Source organism: Pipistrellus hanaki (genome assembly GCF_964339955.1).
Source record: "Pipistrellus hanaki genome assembly, chromosome: 15".
NCBI lineage: Eukaryota > Metazoa > Chordata > Mammalia > Chiroptera > Vespertilionidae > Pipistrellus > Pipistrellus hanaki.
Window position 1 is genome coordinate 249195 of NC_140517.1, and position 17647 is coordinate 266841.

Here is a 17647-nt window from a genome sequence, read left to right on the forward strand (position 1 = left end):
AGGGGCTCCGGCTTCCGAAAGGTCTCCGGTTCTAAGGCGAAAAGCAGATGCGCTTCCTCGATCGATGTTCTTCTGGGCAGACTGTCTCCCTTGCTCCCTGCAAACTGCGGTTCCAGAGCCACATGCGGCTCTTTGGCCCCTACAGTGTGGCTCTTCCACGTTCAGTGCGACTGAAACTTCGTGGCCAGTGCGCAGAAGTCGGTTTTCGGCTCTCAGAAGAAATTTCAATCGTTGTACTGTTGGTATTTGGCTCTGCTGACTAATGAGTTTGGCGACTGCTGTTATAGGCAACTGTGCTCCAGCTTGGGGCAGCTTTCCAAGATTCGGGTCCAGTCTCCAGGGCATCCACCTGCTGGGACGGAGCAGTGAGCACCGCGTCTGGGCGCTGAGCCCATCCTGACCGTGATGCACGTATCACTCGGCAACTTTCCCCAATCTTTACTGACGAGTTCCCTCTTCCATCAAGACCCTAACCCTCCACCCTGCTGTCAGGATCCCCGTTCACCCTTCCCCACGCTCCTGGAAGCTGCAGCCTCGGGCTCCGTCCCCTTTCGGGCGGGTCCTACCTTTGACTCCAGGTGACGGCTGCTTGGCCACCCCGTCCTTCCGAAGAGAGCCCTCTGCAGAATTACAGGAAAGGCTGTCCATCGACCCTTTCTTAGCCTTTGGGCCTGAAAAGAGGCACCCCATCTGCTCCATCCACCTGGAATATATGGATAGTTAATGTGACATGATGTACTGAACCTCAGGCAACGGGTGCATTCTTCTCCAGTTGCCTTCTTTGGTTCAGAGTGAAATAGGCAGCATGAAAGATTTGGGTCATGCCGAAACCGGTGTGGCTCAGTGGATAGAGCGTCGGCCTGCAGACTGAAGGGTCCTGGGTTCAGTTCCGGTCAAGGTCATGTACAATACCTTGGTTGCAGGTACATCCCCAGTGGGGGGTGTGCAGGAGGCAGTTGGTCGATGTTTCTCTCTCATCGATGTTTCTGACTCTGTCCCTCTCCCTTCCTCTCGGTAAAAAATCAATAAAATATATTTTTTTTAAAAAAGAAGAAAGACTTGGGTCACTCCATTTCCCTACACTGGATATCTGCACGGAAGAAAAGGTTCCCCGATGCAAGGCCATCGGGACTCGGGCGTGGGGGGGCGGGGCGCCCCGCACCCCCAGCTCCCGCCGGTGCGGCCCGCTGCAGGGAGACGGCCGGCCGGCGCCCTTTACCTTTCCCGGGCTTGTGTTCGCTCCCGCCGAGCCTCCCAGGCGAGCCCGCCGCCCCCGGCTCGGCCCGGCCGGGCACCCGGGCCCCGGCTCCTCGGCGGGCGCCGCGCCGCTGACTCACAAAAGCCGCGGCCGGGCGGCGGCGCGGTGGCCACGGCAACGCGGTCGCCACGGCAACGCCACCGCTCGCGGGCCGGGCCGCCGTCCTCTCGCGAGAGGGGCCGGCCACCGGAAGTGAGGGACAACCCGGAAGTTCCCACCCGCCGTCCGAAGCCCCCTGGAGATTCCGTGTCAGGACCTCTGCGAGGGCTCCGCGCCGGCCTGGCCATGGACGGTAAGAGGCCGCCGCCCTTCGGGGCGCGGGGGGGAGGGGGGCCCTCAGGCGGGCGCCCAGACCCGGCTCCCCGAAGCTCGGCGCCCCGACCTCCCCCCATGCCCGTGGTTCCGAACCCAGCCCAGGCTCCCGATCCCCCGGCCCCCCGAAGCTCGGCGCCCCGACCAACCCCCAAGGCCCGTCGTTCCGAACCCGGCCCGGGCTCCCGACCCCCTGTCCCCGCGCTTCGATCCCCCCCCCCGCCCGCCTCGGCGTCTGGCTGCCCCCGACCCCGACCCCGGTGCCGGCGGGGACCTGGCATTTGGGGCCCTGGGACCTCAGGTCAGAGGGCCCCGGAAAAGGAACCGGTGGCAGGACCGCCCGAGCCCCGCGCAGAGAGAGGGGGAAGCTCAGGCCGCAGCCCGCGCCCCCCCCCCCCCGGGGGCGGGCCCTGCCCTCCAGCAGGTGGAAACTGTGCGGGGCCGCCTGCGCCACCCCCTGCGCCACCCCCGGCGCCACCCCCGGCGCCACCCCCTGCGCCGCCCGAGGACACTCCGGCGGAGGGGGCTGCCCCCTCTGTGAACGCTCAGGGCTGGCCCCGCTTTGTGACCTGTGAGAACCAGCCACCGGGCGTCTTTGTGTGAAGGAAATTGGGTACAAATGGCCTCAGATGAACTCCCTCCTCCCCCAGCACACACCTGGGTGTTGACTCCATCCTCCAGGCAGTTCTCAGGGGAGTTTCGTGTTGCCCTAGCACTTTCTTCTGGGTGAGGTTTTGCCATCACAGTTTTGGCCTTTCAGAGTCTGGATAAGATAGCTGGGGGGGGGGGGGGGGGGGCAGAGCTAGGGGGGCGGGGCAGAGCTAGGGGGGCGGGGCAGAGCTAGGCCATCCTCAGCCAACCCTGCTTTCCTGCTCTAAGCCCGCTGCGCCCTGGCCAGGCTCCCTGAGTCACAGGTCTGCCCCATTCTGCTTGTAGGACCGGATGTCTTCATTCTGAGCTAGTGTTGTCCACCCTTTGAGGTGTCACCTCCAGACCGAGACGTTGAATCCGCTGAGGCAGCTTTAAAATGTACCGGAGCAGCGGTTCTCAACCTTCCCGACGACCCTTTAATGTTCCTGCCACGACCCTTTAATGCAGTTCCTTATGGTGGAGTGACCCCCAACCATGGAGCTATTTTCGTTGCTACTTCATAACTGTAATTTTGCTACTGTTATCAATCGTAATGTAAATATCTGTGTTTTCCAATGGTTTTGGGCGACTCTGCTAGCGGTTCTCAACCTGTGGGTCGCGACATTAGAAAGGTTGAGAACTGCTGCTGTAGAGCCTAAGACCATCGGGAAACACAGATATTTACATTACGGTTCGTTAACTAGCAAAACGACAGTTATGAAGTACCAGTGGAAGTAGTGTTATGGTTGGGGGTCGCCCCAACATGAGGAGCTGTATTAAAGGGTTGTGGCCTTGGGAAGGTTCAGAACCACCGGAGTCTGCTGGCTCTTGAGCTTCCTTGCGTTCTCAGCAAGTTCCGTTACCGAGGGGTCTCCTTGGCTCCTCCGTGTGGATGGTGAGGCTGCTGGGCCTGGTTCGAAGCTCTGCTGTTTTCACCCGTTTACTTTCCGGGGGAAAGAGTGTGTTATAAAAACAAATAGACTATCCCATGTGTCCTCAGCCTTATTAAACCGGGAAAGAATCACAGGGACCTTTGTAAAGTTGCTTTACGTACAAACCCACCACCTTGAGTTTTCACCGTGGGCCACGCTGCCCGCACACTCACCCTCGAGATCAGCTGGTGCCATCCTGGTGCTGCCGGTGAGCGCCCGGAGGTTCAGGAGGCCCTGCGGTCGCCCAGGCCCTGTGCCCACCCATCTGTCTTCCCGAGCCCTCGGCAGTGCCGGCCACCCCAAGCCTTGTTCAGCTCTGCGTGCCAGAGGGTCCATTGACCCCGTCTGCTTGTTGGCAATATTGCTCATCACATTTCTTAAAATCCTCACACCATCTCCTCTCTTTGCAGATACCCTGTTCCAGTTGAAGGTATGTACCGAGGGGCCGTCTGCCCCGGCCCGCCCTGCTGGTCAGTGAGCGGGGACGTTGGTGTGAGTCGCACTCAGAGGGACAGACTGTCAATCGGTGACCGGAGCACAGGCTCAGCTGGACTGTGACGAGGGGGTTACGGAGTTACTTGGTGGCATGTTCATTCTTATCTCGAGCTGAGGGCAGGGGTCACGTGGGCTCAGCCGTGAAAGAGGTGTGCTGTCTTTAAGAAACACACTTGGGCATGAGGCTCCTCCCTTGATGGTCCACGAGGCTTTTAACACGGGGACCTCAATCCTTTAAAATCCCATTGACGGCGGCGGTGAGGGCACCTGAGTGTCCCTCCGTCCGGGGGCCGTTGGCACTCCTGGTGAACCGGGGGCAAGCTCTGCCGCTGCTCCCTCCAACCCTCCCCCGCTTCCCCCTCTGTTAACATCATCCCGGTCAGTTATGAGCATCGACGGGCCAGCTGCTGGTGTCGCCGGTCACCGGGCTTTGCCATGGCAGGAGGGCCAGTGTGGGCGGCTGCGGCACTTGGCTCACAAGCTCGGGCGTGGGAGGCACCTTGCTGGGGGCAGGGCTTTGCCAGCGGGACCGGGCTCTTGCTCTGCTCAGTTCACAGCGAAGCAGCTGGAGAAGCTGGCCAAGAAGGCGGAGAAGGACTCGAAGGCGGAGCAGGCCAAGGTGAAGAAGGTGAGGCGGCCGCTGTCCTTGCTCCTGGGGTGTCTTCCTCTTTCCCTTTTTAAAAAATACCTTTTTATTGATTACAGAGAGGAAGGGAGAGGGAGAGAGACACATCCATGGTGAGAGAGCCTGTGCCTCCTGCACCCCCACACTGGGGATCGAGCCTGCAACCCGGGTGTGTGCCCCGACCGGGAATCGAACCCTGACCTCCTGGTTCATGCCGGCTGGGCTCCTGGCATCTTCTCTTCCTGGCTGTGGCTGCCATGCAGGAAGGGGAGGGACCGCCAGCTAAGGCCACAGTGGCTCCTTTTCTGCCCCGACCCCCGGGCGTCCAGAGCAGAAAGGAGGCAGCTCCTGTGCTTTTTCCTGGGCTGTCCAGGCCTGTTACTCGTTTCCGCTGTTCTGAGTTTGGCTTTTTTCTAAACAGTGGAGGAAGTGGGCTTCTGGCGGTCACTCCTGACCCCTGCACTCTGAGCCCTCTTTTCCCTGCGCAGCTCCGGCCCCAGAGTCTGGGCAGAGGGGAGGCAACCCCTGTGTGGGGTGAGGGCAGGGCTGTCCCTCCGGGGCCTCTCCAGGAGGGACAGAAGGAGAGGCGGGCGTGGGGGAGGGTCCGGCTGCCCTGCTGGGGCCTCTGTGAAGGTCGAATGGGGTGCTGCACTGGGGGACGTCTTTCCCACACGCTCCCGGGGCAGAGGGGGCGCCGGTGAGCCTCCTTCCCCACTGAGCCTGCGTCCCCTTTCAGCCTGGGGTATGTGGGTGTGGGTGTGTGTGGGGTGTGTCTGTGTGTGTGGGATGTGTGTGTGTGTATGTGTGTGTGGGGGGAGGGGGGCGGTGTGTGTGTGTGGGAGGGAGATGGTGTGTGGTGGGGTGGTGTGTGTATGTGTGTGTGGGGGGGGGAGGGGGACGGTGTATGGTGGTGTGGTGTGTGTGTGTGTGTGTGTGTATGTGTGGAGGGGGGCGGTGTGTGGTGGGGTGGTGTGTGTGTGTGTGTATGTGTGTGTGGAGGGGGGCGGTGTGTGGTGGGGTGGTGTGAGAGGCTCGGGAGGGAGCTGAAGAGACAAGTGAGTCGTGGGAGTGGAGGGGTGGGCACAGGTGGCCATGTTTCCAGGGCTTTCCCGTCTCACCCGCTGCGGGCTGGTCGGAGCCCTGCCCTGGACGCCCTGGCTCCTGAGGGGGCTGGGGGCCTGGGCGCCCGCGTTCCCTGGCGCTCGCAGCCCTGCGGGGTGGTGGAGGCCCGCCAGCCGCCGCGCCCCCAGAGAGGCCGGGCCGGCCCCTGAGCAGCGGCGTGCCCGTTTCAGGCCCTGCAGCAGAAGAACGTGGAGTGTGCCCGTGTGTACGCGGAGAATGCCATTCGCAAGAAGAACGAAGGTGTGAACTGGCTGCGCATGGCGTCCCGCGTGGACGCAGTGGCCTCCAAGGTGCAGACGGCCGTGACCATGAAGGGGGTGAGTGTCTGGCCCGGGCTCATTCCCGTGGGTGCTCCCTCTGATGGCCACGTCCAGGGGACTCGCTGGGGCTGGAAGCCCTCTGGGTCTGCGGGGTGGAAGGGGGAGTGCCTGCCAGGGAGAGCACACAGCCCGGAGCCGGCGTTTCCCGGGGCTGCAGGAGGGCCGTGCGCCGAGGGCTGCTTACTCGGTGGGGCTGGGTCTCGTCGGCCTGGGTGGAGGAGGGCTCGGCCTGTCCCTGGTGGGATGTCCCTCCTCAGTCCCGTTGCCTCCTCCGTCCTGGCCAGGTGACCAAGAACATGGCGCAGGTGACCAAAGCCCTGGACCGCGCGCTGAGCAGCATGGACCTGCAGAAGGTGTCCGCGGTGATGGACAAGTTCGAGCAGCAGGTGCAGAACCTGGACGTGCACACCTCGGTAGGTCGCCCGCACCAGGCAGGAGGCGGCTTGTGCGGCCGCCACGCGTTAACGGGTGTCTCTGTGCTGAGCCCTGCGGGGCCGCTCCGGTACCTGACCCCTTGTCGGTCCCGATAGCACATGTTGGGAGACAGGAGGCCTGGGGCAGGGGCCAGCAGTCTCCGGGGAGGGGTGGGTGGCTGGAGACAGTCCCTGCCTGACACCCGGGGGCTGGAGAGAGTGGCATGGGGAGCGAGCGGGAAGTGAGGTGGTGACTGTGGCGTGGCGGGGCCCCTGGGAGGCTGCGGCGGGGGCTCCCGGGCTCCCCTGACGGCACAGAGCCTGTCCCCAGGTGATGGAGGACTCCATGAGCTCGGCTACCACGCTGACCACGCCGCAGGAGCAGGTGGACAGCCTCATCGTGCAGATCGCAGAGGAGAACGGCCTGGAGGTGCTGGACCAGCTGAGCCAGCTGCCCGAAGGCGCGTCCGCCGTGGGCGAGAGCTCGGTGCGCAGCCAGGAGGACCAGCTGTCGCGCAGGTGGGTGGTCCCTCAGCTCCGCTCAGCTCAGCTCGAGCTGCCTGAGGCCGGGGCAGGCTCTGGGCTGGCGGCCACTGGAGGGCAGCGTGGGACCTGGGCTTCGGCTGCGGTCCTGGTCCTTCTGAGGAGATGGCCGACTCAGAACCCATCCCACCCTCCCCGACCCCCTCCCCACCCCACCTCACCCCTCCCCACCCTCCCCCAGCCTATCCCCCCACCCGGCAGCACAATGGGGCACCGAGGGAGCGTGGCTCGTGCCCAGCTTCCTAAGCTCCTAAGTTTAAGTGAAGCCCCTTCTGGGTAAGCCCGCCTGAGCTCTCCCTGCCCCGTTTCACGCCCGACTGTGCATCAGCGTGCTGCTCCCGTCCACAGCTCCCCGTCCACAGCCCCGTGGAAAGGGCTGTGCCTGGCTGTTCCCATGTCAGCTCAGAACCACCCTGAGAAGCTGGACGGGGAGGGGAGAGCGGAGAGGGCAGGTGGGGGGCTAAGACCTCTGTCTCCGGTGGGTGGCTGCAGCCCACCCCCCTCCTGGCAGCCCCCCTCCTGCAGCCCCCCTCCTGGCAGCGCTGCTTGCTTTGCAGGTTGGCGGCCCTGAGGAACTAGGAGCCGCGGGGCAGCCTCCGGCCCGCGTGCCCTGCCTCCTGCCTTCGAGCTGACCCTCAGCCGCCGGCAGCCCTCACTGCTCTCGGCACCCGCTGCCGGGCCTGGAACCCCCCGTCCTGGGCTGGGCGGCGGGTGAGTTTGCACAAACTTCTGACTTTCGTGGGTGGCTTCTGTGACTTTGGGCCAAGCAGCTGGAGGGTCCGTGGGCTCCCTCTGTGCCCCGCTCTGTGAGGGGGCCCTGTGATGGCAGGCGTGCTGCTGACCAACAGCAGGGGGCTCGGGGTCCCCGACGTCGGGCGGTACCTGGAGCCCTCCCAGCAGTGGGCAGGCCCCCCCACCCCTAGATAGGCACGGCGCAGGCACGGCCCCCAGGACAGGTGGAGGATGCCCTCAAGGGCCACCCGCAAACACGTCCCCTGCGGCCTTTGCAGAACGTCCGGGGGGGGTCCTGTCCCCCCCAGCCTGGTCCTGCCCTTTGCTGCTGGCTGAGCTCCTGGGGAAGCTGGCCTCACACCAGGCGTGCCCGCTCTGGGGGCGTCCTCACTCCCCTGCTGCCTGGGGAGGCCTGGGGAGTGGGGTGGCCCCTGGGAGCCCTCTCTGGGCCAGGCCCCCGGCTGAGGGGTCAGCCACAATCACATCTCCTGCAGTGCCTCCTCCAGCGGCCCCGCCTGCTGTGCTCACACCCTTGACCTTGGAAGCCGCCCTTGGGGGGTGGGGGGAGGGCGGTGCTGTGGCCGGGTGTCCAGGGCGGAGCACAGGGTGTCCGATGACCTGCTTGGACAGCCCAGAGGCGGCTCACTTCCTGTTCTTCACGGTCCTCAAGTTTACTTTGTTTTCCTGAAGCTGTTTGGTTCGTTTTGTTTTTTGTTGGGTTTTTCTTTTTGCCAAAATATAAGGAGCAAACAGCAGGGGGAGCGCTGGGTCTGCGTCCTCCTCGTAGGAGCTGGTGGGGGCTGCGCTGTGGGTGCGGCCCTGCCGGCTCTGCTCAGCTGACCGCCGACCTGACCGCCGACCAGCCCTCCCAGAGGCTCCGCTGTCCGGTCTCCTCGCACCTTCACCTCCACTCCTGCGCGGGCTCCTTCCCGGACGCGGGAGCCGTGTGTCTGTGCGGTGGGCGGTGCGTGAGACCTGGCGTTTCTCCTGGATACCGACCTCGCCTTACTCCTGGCCATGCCCTGTGGGCTTCAGAGGTGTTGGGTTTGCGGGCCCCGGGGGCGAGGGGGAGGCAGGGGCGTCTGTGCCCGTTGCCTGTAACGCTACTGTAAATAAACGCTGATGTGGAAGGATCACTCTGGTTTGCTTCAGGGGCTTTGGGGGGTGAGGACGGGTGTAGGTGGGACCCTCAGTGTGGCCGTCCGCCCCCACGCAGGAGGCTGAGGGACATGGGAGGACAGATGGTGGGGCCCAGGGAATCAGATTCTCAGGCCAAAGACAGAATCTGCAGTTTTTACCTTGAAATAATGGTAAACGTAATGTGGTGGAGACTATTTCAGGATGAGTATTAAAGCCTTCCTCACAGCCGCCAGGGTCCCTTCCCTCCGCCTGACAGCCCCCCACAAACAGCCCGGCGTAGTGGGGTGATGAGCAGATACCCACACACGTCCCTCTGGTCACTGGGGATGGTCGGGAGAGGTGCTGGCTGGGGGTGAGGCAGGGCCTGGCTGCCCAGGGCCTGGGGATTCACCCTCCCCCCAGGGGCTGGGGAGCTGATGGCAGCTCGGCTGCCCAGGTGGCTGCCAGGGCCCTCAGGCCACGCTGGGCAGGGTGCCTGAGCAGGGAATTCCTGCCGTCGGGTTGCCCCACGCCCAGCACCAAAGCCTGCCTGTCCAGAGGGCACGCTCTTGGGCCTGGAGAGGGCTCTGACCTGGTGGGGCCCCGTGGGGTCTGTCATCCAGGAGAATGTTCATCTCCAGACACAGGCCCCGAGTGTCCAGCAGGAGGTGCTGTTCCCCTCCCGACCCAGGCATGTGTGCTCCGCCCTGTGTGTGTGTGTGTGTAGGCATGTGCACACACATGTGTGGGTGTGTGTACATACGAGTGTGGGTGTGTATATGTGGGCGCACCTGTGTATGTGTATGCATGAAGGTGTGTGTATATGCGTGTATGGGTGTGTATATGTGCGTGCACCTGTGTATGTGTGTGCATGCAAGTGTATTTATATGCATGTGTGTGCACATGGGTGCATGAGTGTGTGCGGGCATGGTTAGGAGGCAGTGGGTGTACAGGTGAGCGTGTACAAGTGCAGGTGGGGGTGGCACTGCAGCCTGGACTGTGTCTAAGGCCTCCAGTGTCCACGTGAAGCCCGTCAGCCCCGAGCCCTTCCCGGCCTGTGCACACGCCTCGGGCTTCCGGGGCCTGGACGTCCAGCAGGGGCCCTCCCACAGGATGTGCCGGACGCGGAGAGCACTCAGGATCGCACCTCAGGAAGGGGGGCCGGTGCCTTTATTGAGGATCCTCTGGGCCTGGCCTGCGCCCCACAGCGCACAGTGCACAGCGCACAGCCGAGGGGAGCCCAGGGCTCACAGGGCAGGCCAGTCCTGGAGCGTGGGAGCAGTTCCCAGGATCGGCCACCCCAACGGCCATCTTCCCCGTGCCGGGGGCCTGGTCCCCAGGTCCTCACAGGAGACGCAGGCCGAGGAGGAGGGTGGCGAGGGAGGCCAGCAGGGCGGCGGGCTGGAGGCGGAGGCCGGGGGCCCCTGAGTAGCCATAGCTCGTCCGGCAGGCACTGTCCAGGGCCCTCTGCTCGATGGGCTTCTCCTCGGGGTCCCGGGCGTGGTCGCTGGCCTGTGGACAGACGAGGTTGGCTGCCGGCGGCCGCCGGTGGGGGAGGGCGGGCGTGCGGACAAGCCTTACCTGCTCCACCGCCTCGAAGACCCTCAGCAGGTTGTAGGCCAGGGCGCCCTTGACCTCCGCCTCCGTCCACTGCCTCCGGAGCAGCTCGGCAACCAGGTTCGGGTACTTGGACACGTCCTCCAGCCCCGTGGGGAGCCTGGGGGAGGCCGAGAGGACCAGGCTGTGCGGCCGGGGGTCGGGGCCCGGGGACCCAGCCGCCTTCCCGGCCCGAGGCACTGGGGTGCGAGGGATGGCCTTCGGAGCAATGCACGCTGGGAAGGCCCGCAGGACACACTGCCCTCCCCCGGCCCCTGGTTTCTGGGGGTCACGACCCCCGGCCCACACACCGAACAGTCTCCGTCCTCACCTCGAAACGCCGTCGTAGTCTCCGCCGAAGCCCACGGCCCCGGCGCCCGCCACCTTCTTGATGTGGTCCAGGTGGTCTGGGGGGGAGGCAGCGGGTGTGGGTGCCGGGAGAGGCCCCCCGCCCCCGGCCACGCGCCCGCGCGCCCACCTACCTGCCACCTGCGACAGGTTGGCCTCCATCTTGCAGGAGACGTAGTCATTGTAGAAGTTCACCATCACCAGGCTGCCCGTCTGCTTCTGCTCGGAGAGAGGGGCCGTGGGCGTGGGGCTGGGGCAGCCCCGGCCCCCGAGGCCCGCCGGGGCCCAGGCCCGCCCGGGGCAGAGCCGCCGCAGAGCCGCCGCCCTCACCACCAGCTGCAGCACGTCGTCCGGCACGTTCCGCCGGTGCCTGCACAGCGCGAAGGCGGAGGAGTGGCTGAAGATGACGGGGGCCCGGGACTGGTTCAGGGCGGCCTTCATGGTGGCCACGGACACGTGGGCCAGGTCGATGATGACGCCCAGCCGGTTCAGCTCCCGCACCACGCTCTGAGGGGACACGGGGCCCAGGGGCCGGAGCGCCGGGCCCCGCCCGGTCAGGGGGCGATGGCACAGGCTTCTGGGGCTCACCGCCACCCCCTGAGAGTCCAGGCAGGGGGAGGGCATCTGGGCGGGGCCCCTGCTGGCCAGGTGTCCAGCACTTCCCTGGCTGAAGACGGGCCACTGCCCTGACCAGAGGATTCCAGCTAAATGCTCAGCCTGAGAGGCCCCTGGCCAGCTCTATGTTTATATATATAAAAAAAATGTATTGATTTTTCACAGGGAGGGAGAGGGATAGAGAGTCAGACACATCGATGAGAGAAAATCATCCATCAGTCGCCTCCTGCACACCCCCTCCTGGGGATGTGTCTGCAGCTAAGGTACATACATGCCCTTGACTGGAATCGAACCTGGAACCCTTTGGTCCGCGGGCCAACGCTCTATCCACTGAGCCACACCAGCCGGGGCTCAGCTCCGTTTTGCAAGTGAGGGAAACGGAGGTGCCTGCCCTGCCACCTACCTCCCCGAAGTCCTCCGACAGGCCTTCGTTCTGGACATTGTCCTCCCCGGTGTCCACCAGCCAGTTGTCCGCCCTGGAGGGAGGAGGGCCGTGGTCCCTGCCCACCACAGGGGCTTCTCGCCCGCCCCCCCCCCCGCCCCCCGCCCCTCCCGGGGGCACTCACCAGGGCGTGTTGCAGCTGTGCGTGAGGGTCAGGTACCGCATGCCCAGGTGGTAGAGCGCCCGCAGGACGCCCAGGCTGCTGTCGATGGAGTGGCCGCCCTCCACGCCGATCAGACTGGCCACCTTCCCCTCCCGGAAGGCCTGCCGGATGCCTGTGAGCAGAGCCGGCCGGGCTGTGGGCACCTGGTGGCAGGAGTGCCCGCCCGCCCGCCCGGGGAGAGCAGGGGAGCCAACACCCGAACCGCTGGCCCGCCGAGCTGCACCGGCGGCCTCTGCTCACCAGAGGGCGGTGTGGGGCCGGGGAGGCGGCGGCGGCACTCACCTTGGCTGCTGTTGACGCACAGGAAGGTCTCGGGGTACATCTGGCACATGCGGTGGATGACGTCGATCTGCTCCAGCGTCCTTCTCACCGCGTCCTTGTTCTGGGTGTCGCAGGGCGTGTACGCGGACCAGAACTGGGGGCCACGGGGCGGGGCTGGGACCTGAGGCTCCAGGCCCCCCCTCCCCCTGAAGCCGTCCCCACAGCCTGTCCCGCCAGGTCTGTGGCCCCCAGGAGACTGGCGGGGGGGGGGGTGGCCTCCACCAGGGAGGGGCTGCCCCTTAGCCAGGACCCAAGGGAGGAGGAGGGGGACCCCAGCATGGGTGAGCCCAGTGGCGGACGGTACCTGGCCCCCCACAAAGCCGGCCCTGAGCTTGGGGATGTTGGTGTGCGTGCCGGCCAGGGTGTTCAGGTTGGCGCTCTTCTCCCGCAGCTGGTTGTTGAACTTGGTCAGCAGCCTCCAGGGCAGGTCGTTGTGCCTGGAGGGGGAGGGGGAGGGGCAGGAGGAGGGCAGGAGGCAGGTCCTGGCGGCCGCTGGACCCTGGGGCTCCACGCTCCCTCTCCGGCCTCTGTCCCCCCTCTGATTCCTGCTCCTCACACGCCCAGGGCTGAGGCTGACCCCAGGGGACACTCATTACCGGAGCACACCTGAGCCAGGCCACCTGAGCCGAGAGCCCGAAATGGATGGGTCTTCCATCCTCAGGGTCCCATGCACCTGTGCAAGCCACACAGGCCCTGGGCGCTGGTTAGAATGCAGAGTACCAGGCTCAGCCAAACCACCAGCCACTGTGAGCAAGTGTGTGTGCATACATACCACACACATACATCACATGTGCATGCTCACACAGACACGGGCACACACATACTTCACACACATGGGCACAGACACACATCACACACATGCATACTCACACATACACAGGCATGGGCACACATACCACACAGGTGTGCACACACATGTTGCATGTATACACGTGGGACATTAGGCAGGTGCCCTCTGGACTCCTAACCTGGTAACAAGGGGCTGTGAGGACAGTCTGGGCCTGGAGGGGCTTTGTCCTGGGGCCCCCGGCCCCCGCCACACACACCCCCAGACCGTGGAGGCCACCCCCGCTCTCTGGGGAGGGGCAAGGGCTTCTGTGAAGGTGAGGTTTGACGGACGCCTCAGGGACTGGGCTGGGGCTCAGGCACCTCGGCTGCCCGAGTGGTGGAGGGGGGGCAAGGCCACTCCCTCCCTGCAGGGTGGGCGGCCGGCTCTGGGGCTCCCCGGGGGGCAGGGCCTCTGGAGGGGACAGTGTTCCTTTCCTGAGGACCCCAGCCCCGGAGGGAAACACGGCCCCACCTCCCCTGCCCCACCTCCCCTGCCACTGGGCCTCGTCCTCAGCGGCGGGGAGACCACTCTGGGGAAGGTGAGTGCAGTGTGAGTGGCCCACACACTGGGGCAGCTGTTGTTGGAGACGCTGTGGTGGCCACGCCCCCTTTTCCTCGTTAGCATTGCCCCGCGGGGACAGGGCCCCTTGAACCAGAAACTTCCCCCTCCCTTATGGCTGGGTGCGGCCAGGCCACTCCGTCTGCCCTGTGACAGCGCCCCAAGCTGTCCTTGACAGACGGTGGTTTCCCCTTTTATGACTGCCGGCCGGCCGGCAGACGATGGCTGGAGCAGCTGCAGCCACTTTGCAACCCGAGGGGAGGGACCTGGGGCTGGTGGCTGCACCAAGTTCTCCGCATATGGAGCCCCTCAGAACTCCCTCGGGTTTCTCTGATGTGGAAGCCACCTGTTTGGGTCTTTTACCTGCAATCCACTGTTTTTTTAAAAATATATTTTTGTTGGTTTCAGAGAGGAAGGGAGAGGGAGAGAGAGATAGAAGCATCAATGATGAGAATCATGCATCCACTGCCTCCTGCATGCCCCCTACTGAGGATCGAGCCCACGACCAGGGCCCGTGCCCTGACCAGGTTCCTTGGTCGACGCTCAACCACGGAGCCACCCTGGCCAGGCTGCAATCCGCTATTACTGGTTTTGGTCCTGTCAGCCTAGTCCTAGCTCTCCAGGCCTTGGAGCATTCCTCTGGCCTACTCCAGCCGGCGGACTCCCCAGCAGCCTCCGCACAGCCCCAGCCCCTGAACTCGGCCCCCCTCTCCGTGCCCAGCTGCCCTGAGCCCCCCAGAATGGAGGCACAGCTCCTCCGGCTCCTGCTGTGGGTGTCTTCCCCCTCTCCCCAAACCCCCCTCCACTGCGGGCCTCCAGGGCAGACACCTCCCCAGGACCCTCGGGGACTCGAGGTCCAGGGAGGAGATGGAGGGAGGACGGGGGTGGGGCAGGCAGTGTGGGGCACCTTGCACCCCTCTTCCTCTGGGCCCCTACAGCTCCCCGTCTTCCCTGCACCGCCCCCCCCCCCTCCATCTTCTCTGCTTACCTTGCAAAGTCTCTTGTCCAACAAACCCCGAGGCTTCTGCCAAGCAGTGAGGCCTGCACATTAATGAGCAGCCAGCACGGGGACGGGGGGGGCGGGGGGGGCTGCTCACACACCGCCAGGCCCCAGGGGGCCCGTGAGTGCCGGGAACCCAGTCCCGGCTTTCAGCTGCGTGTGTGCGTGTGGGTGTGTGCGTGTGGAGGTGTGTGTGTGCGTGTGGGTGTGTGCGTGTGGGTGTGTGCGTGTGGGTGTGTGCGTGTGGAGGTGTGTGTGTGCGTGTGGGTGTGTGCGTGTGGAGGTGTGTGCGTGTGGAGGTGTGTGCGTGTGTGTGTGTGCGTGTGTGTGTGCGCGTGTGGGTGTGTGCGTGTGGAGGTGTGTGTGTGCGTGTGGGTGTGTGCGTGTGGAGGGGTGTGTGTGTGTGTGTGTGTGTGGTGTGTGGTGTGTGGTGTGTGGTGTGTGGTGTGTGGTGTGTGTGTGTGTGTGTGTGTGTGGTATGTGTGCGTGTGGAGGTGTGTGTGTGTGTGTGTGTGTGGTGTGTGGTGTGTGGTGTGTGTGTGTGTGTGGTATGTGTGCGTGTGGAGGTGTGTGTGTGTGTGTGTGTGGTGTGTGGTGTGTGGTGTGTGGTGTGTGTGTGTGTGTGTGGTGTGTGTATGTGTGTGGTGTGTGGTGTGTGGTGTGTGGTGTGTGGTGTGTGGTGTGTGTGTGTGTGTGTGTGTGGTGTGTGTGTATGTGTGTGGTGTGTGTGTATGTGTATGTGTGTGTGGTGTGTGTGTGTGTATGTGTGTGGTGTGTGTGTGTATGTGTGTGTGTGTATGTGTGTGGTGTGTGTGTATGTGTGTGGTGTGTGTGTATGTGTGTATGTGTGTGGTGTGTGTGTGTATGTGTGTGGTGTGTGTGTGTATGTGTGTGGTATGTGTGTGTGTGTGTAGGTGTGTGGTGTGTGTGTGTGTATGTGTGTGGTGTGTGTGTGTGTATGTGTGTGGTGTGTGGTGTGTGGTGTGTGGTGTGTGTGTGTGTATGTGTGTGGTGTGTGTGTATGTGTATGTGTGTGGTGTGTGTGTGTGTATGTGTGTGTGTGTATGTGTGTGGTGTGTGTGTATGTGTGTGGTGTGTGTGTGTGTGTGTGTGTGGTGTGTGTGTATGTGTGTGGTGTGTGTGTGTGTGTAGGTGTGTGTGTGTATGTGTGTGGTATGTGTGTGTGTGTGTAGGTGTGTGTGTGTATGTGTGGTGTGTGTGTGGGGGGGTGTCGAACGCTGCAGGAGACAGGCAGGGGTGTGTGCAGGGAGCACCCCCAGGTCAGGGAAGGCCTGCCACCAGCCCTGGGAGCTGAGGGGTGCAGGTGCGGGACGAGCAGGGACCGTGTGAGCCTTGCGGGGCACTGGATCGGCTGCAGCCACGGTGGGGGCGGGGTGAGCGGGACTAGGTCTCCCGGACTCGCTCTGGCCGTGGTGCTGACACGGACTTTGGCTGGAGGAAGCAGGGTGTCGGGCTCACGAGGTGCCCAGCCCTGAGGGGGGACGGGAATGGCAATGCCCATGCCCTGGGAGGTGCGGGGGCAGGTGCATGGGTGCTGCCAGGCTGGCTGTGGCCTAAAGAAAGAGTGACGGGTGGACAGGGCCTGTGGTGGACACCACCCTCACCTGCAGGAAGCTGAGGCCGTGTGGCCTGGTGTGTGTGTGTGTGTGTGTGTGTAATGCTGCAGCAGACAGGCAGAGGTGTGTGCGAGGTGCACCCCAGGTCAGGGAAGGCCTGCCACCAGCCCCGGGGAGCTGAGGGGTGCAGGTGCAGGACGAGCAGGGGCCGTGCCCCGGCCAGGCCCCCACGTCCCTTCGCCCAGCACCCACTCTGCGCGGGGACCAGGCTGCAGGGTGCCCCAGGGACCCACCACGTGCCTCCTGCTCCCTCCCTACGGGCCCCTCTGCGGGGGCCTCTGGGGCCTGTGAGACCCCATGGAGGACCAGGCCAGCGAAGGGCAAGACCCCCGTTACAGCTAGAGAAACCGAGTCCAGGCGGAGGAGGGCGGTGTCTGCCTCCTGTCCGGGGCACATGGCCCGGCGCCCGGCTCCCGGCTCCCGGCTCCCGGCTCCCAGCTCCCAGTTCCCGGCTCCCAGCTCCCAGCTCCCAGTTCCCGGCTCCCAGCTCCCGGCTCCCGGCTCCCAGCTCCCAGTTCCTAGTTCCCGACTCCCGGCTCCCAGCTCCCAGTTCCCGGCTCCCATCTCCCGGCTCCCGGCTCCCAGCTCCCAGTTCCCGGCTCCCATCTCCCGGCTCCCGGCTCCCAGCTCCCAGTTCCTAGTTCCCGACTCCCGGCTCCCAGCTCCCAGTTCCCGGCTCCCAGCTCCCGGTTCCTGGCTCCCGGTTCCCGGCTCCCAGTTCCCGGCTCCCGGCTCCCGGCTCGCGGCTCCCAGTTCCCGGCTCCCTGCTCCCAGCTCCCAGCTCCTAGTTCCCGGCTCCCGGTTCCCCAGCCCACGGAGGCCACTTACCCGTCAATGACAGGTGTGGTCGCCATAATCCTCTTTGCCTGGTCCAGAAACTGGTCCGCGGTGCAGACGGCCACCAGGGGCCAGAGCCACCAGCGGGTCCACATGACGCTTCCCAGGGCCTGGTTCCCAGCTGCTCGGGCCCCGCAGGCTGCACAGACGGACGAGCTGGGCGGGAAGACAGTGCCGAGGCCGTGGGTCCGCTGGTGGCTGCAGGAGGGGCCGCGTTATCAGCAATCAGCACATTCCTGGCCGGGAGGGAGGGTGATGGACGTGGCTGTCTGGGCGTGGCTGTCTGGGCCAGGCTGAGGGGCAGTAAGAGGCTGCTGACCCCTGGGGAGGGGCCGGAATCCGCTCCCAGGCGGTTGGCCCGGGGCCAGGCTGTTACTGCCTCCTGCACCGGGGAGGCACGGGGCCTCTGGAGCTCAGGTCTGCAAACCCGAGCGAGAGGCACTTGAACTTTGCTCCAGCCACACCCACCTGTGCCAGGGTCCTGCACCCCATCTCCTGGCCTGCAGCCGGCCTCACGGGCTCCGGGGAGGGGGGCTGGACTCGGGCTGAGCCAGAAGCCCAGCGGCCAGTGTGTCCTCGAGGCTGCAGGGCGTGGTCCCCTGGGGAAACCACCCATTGTCTTCACTAGCAGAGAGGTGTGGACGGACAAGGAAGCGGGAAGGCTGGAGGCCTTGAGGCTCTGGCGAGGGTCAAAGCCGAACACCAGAGTCTAGTTCAAAGCAACTTTCACTTTTTAGTATCATGTAAATCCTTGCTGATAAGATAGTCTGCCTGTTACTGAATTGCCTGTCTCAGGGCTA

The 17647-nt window shown here is 64.6% G+C and overlaps 2 protein-coding genes across 5 annotated transcripts in view; one reads left to right on the plus strand and one right to left on the minus strand.

Moving 5' to 3' along the window:
• The first annotated feature begins 1444 nt into the window (after positions 1-1444).
• On the plus strand, positions 1445-8515 carry CHMP1A (charged multivesicular body protein 1A). Its single transcript, XM_084861197.1, has 7 exons — positions 1445-1550; positions 3543-3562; positions 4178-4255; positions 5545-5691; positions 5979-6107; positions 6439-6626; positions 7208-8515. Exons 1-7 carry the CDS (start codon positions 1544-1546, stop codon positions 7227-7229), a joined length of 591 nt encoding a protein of 196 aa, XP_084717323.1. The 5' UTR covers positions 1445-1543; the 3' UTR covers positions 7230-8515.
• Positions 8516-9637: 1122 nt separating this feature from the next.
• The window catches only part of DPEP1 (dipeptidase 1), a 12133-nt gene continuing 4123 nt past the window's right edge, over positions 9638-17647 (minus strand). For 2 of the 4 annotated variants that reach the window (XM_084905382.1, XM_084905381.1), the window contains exons 2-11: positions 16839-17003; positions 12291-12423; positions 11948-12080; positions 11627-11777; positions 11464-11536; positions 10776-10952; positions 10580-10664; positions 10429-10504; positions 10083-10218; positions 9638-10013 (exon numbers count right to left, since the gene is read on the minus strand). In XM_084905382.1, the coding sequence (XP_084761508.1) occupies positions 9846-10013; positions 10083-10218; positions 10429-10504; positions 10580-10664; positions 10776-10952; positions 11464-11536; positions 11627-11777; positions 11948-12080; positions 12291-12423; positions 16839-16942 (1236 nt within the window). In that variant the 5' untranslated portion in view covers positions 16943-17003 and the 3' untranslated portion in view covers positions 9638-9845. Of the gene's footprint in view, positions 10014-10082; positions 10219-10428; positions 10505-10579; positions 10665-10775; positions 10953-11463; positions 11537-11626; positions 11778-11947; positions 12081-12290; positions 12424-16838; positions 17084-17647 lie in introns of all 4 variants that reach the window. The other 2 variants (XM_084905379.1, XM_084905380.1) reach the window with 2 other exon arrangements.

Coding starts and splice junctions, on each gene's coding strand:
- CHMP1A (XM_084861197.1), top strand. Junction 3,563..4,177: donor ATACCCTGTTCCAGTTGAAG/GTATGTACCGAG, acceptor TGCTCTGCTCAG/TTCACAGCGAAGCAGCTGGA. Junction 6,108..6,438: donor ACCTGGACGTGCACACCTCG/GTAGGTCGCCCG, acceptor GCCTGTCCCCAG/GTGATGGAGGACTCCATGAG.